A 7,095-nucleotide genomic window follows, 5' to 3' on the forward strand; every position below is an offset into this window, starting at 1 on the left:
TAAGGTTATCATTAGCTCAGTTTTCACAGTTGGTACATGTTTGTGTTGTTACACACAGTGAACACACATGTAGTAGCACTCCTACAAGGAACTGTCCTGCAGTGAAGTGTCTTAATATCAGTATAGCTCAGGGTGAAGGAGACAAAGTGTAGTTACAGAGTGGACCACATCACAAAAAAAACAACACTGTGTGCCACATCAAGCTCAGTGTGAGGCTTCCAACCTTTCAACACTGGGAATTGTAACAGTGGTAGGCTGGACTTCTTGTGGTCTCCTACTGAAATTTTAAGAGAAAAGAATTCAATAGAGCTGAGGTAATATCAGCCCAACAGTGCCCTCTTACTTTAAACTAGTTGTAGATTATGAAACTGATTTCAAGACTTGCAACACAACCGTACATCCAAACCTGCATATACTGAAAGAAATGTATTAAGACCGACAATTACTTGGGTTTTTTTCTGGAAAGGAGAGCAGCATCATGACATGTAACTTGTCAATAGCAAATTACATTTTTATTTATTTATTTATTGATCTTTAGGGTAGTCCCTTCAGTTAACGTAGTAACTGATTTCTAAGGGAGCCCTATATACATGTTCGCACATGTTCGCACAGCGACGGGTTATACCGCCCCTTACGGGGTGACACACCCGTCCGGGTGAATGATGTAGATCACCATGTGGCTGATACGAGACAAAGGTCGCCAGGCCTCCATCCGGGTGATTTGAAGTGAATCACCAACTTCCGACAGAATGTTTTGCACCAACGCACACCGCACCATCGCACGTGTGGGGGTTCTTTAACGTGCATGGGGCATGGCTCTCCCCATACACGGGACCTCCATTTAACGTCCTATCCGAAGGACGACTCATTTTTCACTTGAGTAAAGTGAGGAAAGTCGTGTAAAGAGCCTTTCCCAAGGGCACAAGACCGGCAACACGGCAGGCGGATTCGAACCGGCAACCTCTCGGTCACGGGCCGAATACACTACCACTGTGCTACGCGGCCCCACATAAGAGAAACCTGTGACTAGGAATTAGTGACTATCTTAATAAAGATAGTTCTCATGACTTACTTGAGTTCTTGCACTTCTCTTTCTGCAGCATCTTTCCTCCTCATGGCTTCATTCACCCTCTCCTCCGCTCGCTCCCGTTCCGCCATCTTGGTGGACTCATCTTCCAGCCGCTGCCTCTCCATCTCAGCCATCTTAGCGTCCATCTCCATCCTACATACAAACATTGGTCAGAGACCTGATCTCTACATTTACCATCTTAAGATCATTTTGAATTTGCAGAATTTATGATATATCTGCAGTAGGCTTTGGGTCATTTCAACTTGATAAGGATCAGAGGACTGATCGAAATCTTGTAGGTAAGCACTTTATTTTGTGTACGGGCTTAAAGTTTAAAATTGCAACATTGTATATCTGTAGCTTTAGTCTAAATGTCATGGCTCATGAGACTAAACAACAGATAACATCTAAAGCGTTAAAAATGAGAAATACCGAAGTACATGTGTAGAAACATTCATTCCTACTCCAGGCAAAACAAATATGCAAGGAGATACACAAAAACAACCGTGTTATTTACTCACTGTTCAGTCTGCAGCTTGATGAGTTTCTCGCTCTCCTCATCACGAGCAGCCTGCACCCTCCTCACCATCTCCCTCTCCTTGTCGGACAGCTCCGCGCTCTGCCGGTCGATCGTCTGCTGAAGCACCTCCAGCTGGGTGCGGATACCTGACATGGGGAGCGGAGGTTATCAGGATGCGAAAGGCGTGTATTTTTTAGTTCAATTTTCATGAAGTTTGTCATCGTGCAAATTTTTCAATCATCTTTCCTTTTCAGCATAGTTTACATAATTTTAAGTAGTAATCAAGATACTGCTAACCAGGCAATTATGATCCATTACTCAAGACGCGTGTCCCTAAGATCAAATGCTCAGAGAAATTGAATCGACATTACTCCTGAAGAAGGTTGATGTGTGTGCAACAGAAAATGTGAGGTGAAATATTTTGCTTTGTGCTGAATATAAGTATGAAGATGCATCTCAGAGTGTACCAATACAGATGAGCTTTCATGCTAGTATCAAGTTGTAACAAGGTTTTAGTCCACTAAGTTTACCCTCTGCCTCGCTTCTAAGCTGGTCCCGTTCTCTCTCCAGTTCTCCTGTTCTCTTCACCGTCTCCATCTTCATATTTGTCACCTGGGCATGGGAAGACACATGTTACTATACAAGATAAATGTTGTATGTCTGGTCTAAGCTCTCATGTTGTTTCCAACAAATTCACAAAGGCATAAGATATCCAAGAGATCTTAAACAAAACATACAATCTTACAGTTTAACTAACAGTCTGTCAGTTAAATATAATCTAACAAACACATGTACATGTATTAGTAACCATTAACAACAATATTTTCTGATTTTGTGTAATCTCCTGACCTCCAGTTTGTGCTTGTGTGAGACCTCGTCGTACTTGTGTCGGATGGCCATGTGTTCCCTCTGCACATCGCCCAGCTGGGAGGACAGCTTACTCTGCTGGTCCAGCCCAGCATCCAGCTCCTGCTGCAGCCGCTCACACCGCATCTTCAGGGACTGCTTCTCACTCTGGAACAAGCACAGGACTTTCCTTAGCAGTGCTTGAAATACTTTTTTTCAGCCAGCTTGCCAAATAAGCAACCAGAGTCAAAAGCCAGGTTGCACCTCAACATTTCAGGTTGCCGCACCATTATTTTGTTCAGATCAGATACTTATCCATACCTTTTTTTCCAGTTACATGTATCTATATATATACTTGATGTTTTATCTTACTAAGAAATAAATACAAAAGCTTCTGTACATAGGTGGGGGGAGAAAATGCAAAATTTCAGGTTGCGCACTGTGCTACCTGGGTTTAACATTAAGTTATGCCAAACAAAATGTGGTTGCCTTTGCAAGTGTGCAAGTGGGTATTTTGAGCACTGCTTAGTCCACATTTCTGTTCCTAGCAACCTTCTCTTCTTCTGCGGTATGTTGCATTGTTTACAGCACCCAGAAATAGCAGAAATTTGCTCATAATTCAGTTTGTGTTGCTTGGTACAAGCAGTAAGGAATTAGCCTGAAATTTAGCGATGCACACTAGACTCGAAGCTAGTAAGGACCCCCTACCTCTGCAGCCCTAAGAGAAGCTGTGGTCTCGGCCAGCTGTTTGGCCTGAAGTCTGGACACGTGGTCAGACTGCATCCCGGACGACTCGCGCTGGGCTCGGATTTCTTCCAACTCGGTCAGCAGACCTGTGTCAAGTACAGCTGCAAGTTTATCCTGATGGTACTGCCATACAGACCACTAGTTTTTTGGCATTTTTTCAGTGGTTTGTGACCCTTCCTCTGGACCAAAAAGTTGAGGGACTGCATGATATGTTCATAAAATAACTAAAAATTAATGTGATTACTTCAAAGCTAACTACAACTAACCTTTGACCTTGAGATGTAGTTGAGCGTTCTCCTTCTGAAGCGTCCGAACCCGCTGGGAGTCGTGGTCCTCCTCCTCCTGCTGGCGGGCCAGGATGGCCTCACGGTCCTTCCGCAGGTCCATGATCTGTGAGAGACAAAAGTCATGATTCATCTACTATCAAGAAGAATATGCTGTGGCGTATGATATAACAACTTGACATGACTGAACAAGGGAAATGTCTAGCAAACAACACCTACAACTGTCTCTAGCTTTAATTTTTTTCTGTCCCTCTCATTGTTTGGGAGCCAATGTTGTTTTTTCCTTGTAAAGTCTGTCATTATAAGCTTGTGAAAACACACCTTCATCAATTCTATGTACTGAAGTTCAAATTTGGGGGACAGAAATTTCTGTCCACCCTACAAGCAAATTTCCATCCCAGGATGGAAGGACAAATCCGGGAGACCACCCTATCATGACAAAAAAACACCAACAAACTTTCCTCTGGGCAGTCTGGGGTGTATAGCAATGATATTACATCTCACCTCTGCTTCATACTTCAGTGTTGTCTCTTCTATGATGCGTTTGTGTTCCGTCTGCTGATGTTCGTACTCTGACTTCAGGAAGGAGTGTTCGTACCGCAGCTGGTTCATCTCTGTCCGCAGCTTGTCCACTTCCTCGTCCAGTTTGGTGATGCGCTCCCTGTACGGACCCTCCACCTCCTCCCGAACCTCCACACGGATCATCTCCAGTCTCTGGGAGGTCATGATCTGTACAAAGGTCAAGGGTCAGTATCAAAGGAAGGAACAGAGAGAGAGAAAGAAAAACTTATCTTCAGTGAAATTGTTGTTTTATTTATGTATGAAAGTTCACCACTCAAGTGGAAGGGGGATGGAAACAGGTGGTGGCAACTTTACTAGTCCTTGCACCACACAAAAATACAATGGATACATTTGATGGAGAATCAAGGAAATTTTCTGTAGTGAAAAGGGCAGGAAGGGGATAATTTCACATTAGACTGTCTCTATGTACAATTTCTTGATGCTGCCCTGAGTGCCCTCTTTACCTGTGACTTGAGCTCCTCTATCTGTGCTATCTTCTGGGACACCTCGAGACGAGCCTGTGCAATCAGAGTCTGACACTCGGCGTGGGTGCTGCTGTGTGTCTCCCGCAGCCCACGCAGCTCTTCCTGCAGCAGGATGTGCTCATCCTGCAGCCTGCAGAATACAGACATTAGTTTATCGTCATGGCTAGGGCAACACAAGATTCAATACTACAGACATTGGTTTATTATCGTTCTGGCTAGGGCAACACAAGATTCAATACTACAGACATCAATCTTCTGTCCTGGCTAGAGCAGCACAAGATTCATTGCAACAGTCTGTGTCAGTTTGATGAAAGAACAAAAGAATTTGTTGACCAGTGTTTATACCATCATGAATGCAATTCCTTTTTAGAAAATCCTAATAACTGTCAACTATTAAGACTTTCTGTTTCAGCACAAAAATGGGATATATCATTTACCTTGTGTGTTCTGCCTTTAGTGTCTCATAGTTTGTCTTGTGTTGTTCACTCCTCATCTTCTCATCTGTCAGCATCTTCTGCAGCTCCGTCTCTGAGGCAAGTCTGGGCAGTGCAGCAGCGTATGCACCCGACAGGTCCCCCATGCCAACGGAGGCCCCCATACCCAGGGGAGCACCAAGCCCTCCGTCAAAAGCACCAGAATCAAACTGTAAGGCCATCGTGGTCTTCAGCTGCCTCTTCAGTAGAACATGTCCCTGTGGTGGATTTTACCTACTATAGCATGCTGGAATCAGCACACCCCTGTATGTTTACCTACATGTTCCAAAATAAAAAGAAGAATAAATTCACAAATAACGTTACAGGCCATACACTTGGTGCTTGTGAGCTACAGCCTTGTACAGCCCAAAATCTGATTGTGTACAAAACGTCCTTGCTGAAAAATAAATGTAGACTTCAGCACGACACGAATAGGGGCAGATCGATAATCATTATGACTTCACACGGCAAGTATTTGAGGTCACCACTGCACAGTAAACTGCATTACGAATATGTGCATCAAATTTGTTCTCTGTTTTTCAAAATCATATCAAAGCCCTTGATACAGTACATCTCTTTGGAAAAAGGATTAAACGCCCCCCTCCCCCGTCTCGATGTCAACAAACGGTGAAAAATATGAGGTTTCGTTTCGGCGATCTACAGCAACTAAATTGAGGTTGATCACATACGAAGATAAGAAGCTCTTCCTATACTCACTTTCCATGTATTCCCGACATCGTTGATGAAGTAAAGGGGTGCGATTTATAATTTTGGAAAGCGGGAATTTCAAACCCGACAGCCCGGCGTCCCACCTGAGTCTGTTTCCCTGGAAAATGAAAGAACGCTCCCCTCCGCAGTGGATGACGGGAAGAGCAAACAACGCCCCTAGGCGATATTTGTGATAACTGCACCATGCCGAGAACAAAAGTGTACATGTAACGTTTAATACTCCTTCGGTATGTTACTCCTTCCTCTATCTAAGTAACTTTGTACAAATAAAAATGTATAACGGTTATGTTATTTACAATGGTGGTGTGTAACGTTACAATACTGTATCTATGAGATAGAGGATTAGGACCAGTTTGGATTGAGGTGTCTTTTGAACAAACGCTTTGTTGACAATTGTACACAAAAGTTCCTCCGTACATGACATCACAATAAGCATTAACTTACCCGTAGAACTAAGCTATTTTGGTGCGAATAACACAATACATCATGAACAATTTCTTTTCAAATTTGTGAAGTTAACGTTATAACGTTAACGTTAACGTTAACGTTAGTAAAAATGAAACTTAAAATTAGATAAACGAGTATCAACTGCATAACAATAATGTAACGTTATATGTTGACTTTCTTGCAAAATTTAGCATTTTTTTACGTTCTGGTCGCCTCAAACAGTTCACTAAGCCATAGCCATCTCAGCCACTCGCCCGATTATGAACTATAGATGGTTTCGAATCTGCTAACAGCAATGCCACGTAGAGGCATGTAAAAGTGAGCATATGTCACTATCAATTTTGGTGTAGACCTACAAGGCTAGGTCCTAATCAAAAGAATAAATTACGTGAGGACGCAGAGGGAGCGAAAGTTCACGCCAGAAAAGTGCACTTTGATGATATTCCACGGAGATGACAATTCAACAGTTGATACATGGCGCATTGCTAAGCGTAACATTGGAACACGTAAAACCTACGATAGATATCGAGAAGCGTAGGGAGTGACTCAGTATGCTTGGCTCAAAACATCAGCTGTGGCGAGGTCACGACATCGCACTTTTACCTATACACGTAATCGACAAAGCATTAACCTTCTCCACATTCTGAGGTAGGTTTACCACGCATCTATGTGGTGGCCGTGATCCCGGAATGTCTGAACGCTATTACGGTACAGATAAGGAAATATGGATTCCAAGAACTCTGCAAAGCTTGGTCTACCACACTTATTTATTTATTATCAAATGTGACAAAATACATTACACAGAATATCAGACAGCGTTGCTGATATTGACGAGTCTACATGTAGGGACAGAAAAATACTATCATAAAGGCAATATAGCACATCACTAACTCTACTACATAGTTTGTGCTAGCGCTAAATGCCTTAACTGTTA

General features: G+C 43.0%; 1 protein-coding gene across 3 annotated transcripts in view; it reads right to left on the bottom strand.

The window, feature by feature from the left end:
- The window catches only part of LOC118415698 (centrosomal protein of 83 kDa-like), a 22,174-nt gene extending 16,324 nt beyond the window's left edge, over window positions 1–5,850 (bottom strand). For all 3 annotated transcript variants that reach the window (XM_035820447.1, XM_035820448.1, XM_035820446.1), the window contains exons 1-10: window positions 5,703–5,850; window positions 4,950–5,261; window positions 4,492–4,642; window positions 3,971–4,195; window positions 3,449–3,572; window positions 3,144–3,268; window positions 2,439–2,603; window positions 2,120–2,201; window positions 1,591–1,735; window positions 1,073–1,222 (exon numbers count right to left, since the gene is read on the bottom strand). In XM_035820447.1, coding sequence (XP_035676340.1) covers window positions 1,073–1,222; window positions 1,591–1,735; window positions 2,120–2,201; window positions 2,439–2,603; window positions 3,144–3,268; window positions 3,449–3,572; window positions 3,971–4,195; window positions 4,492–4,642; window positions 4,950–5,167 — 1,385 coding nt within the window. In that variant the 5' untranslated portion in view covers window positions 5,168–5,261; window positions 5,703–5,850. The remainder of the gene's footprint in view (window positions 1–1,072; window positions 1,223–1,590; window positions 1,736–2,119; window positions 2,202–2,438; window positions 2,604–3,143; window positions 3,269–3,448; window positions 3,573–3,970; window positions 4,196–4,491; window positions 4,643–4,949; window positions 5,262–5,702) is intronic.
- Between the last annotated feature and the right edge of the window lie 1,245 nt (window positions 5,851–7,095).

This window comes from Branchiostoma floridae, chromosome 5, assembly GCF_000003815.2.
Source record: "Branchiostoma floridae strain S238N-H82 chromosome 5, Bfl_VNyyK, whole genome shotgun sequence".
Lineage (NCBI taxonomy): Eukaryota > Metazoa > Chordata > Leptocardii > Amphioxiformes > Branchiostomatidae > Branchiostoma > Branchiostoma floridae.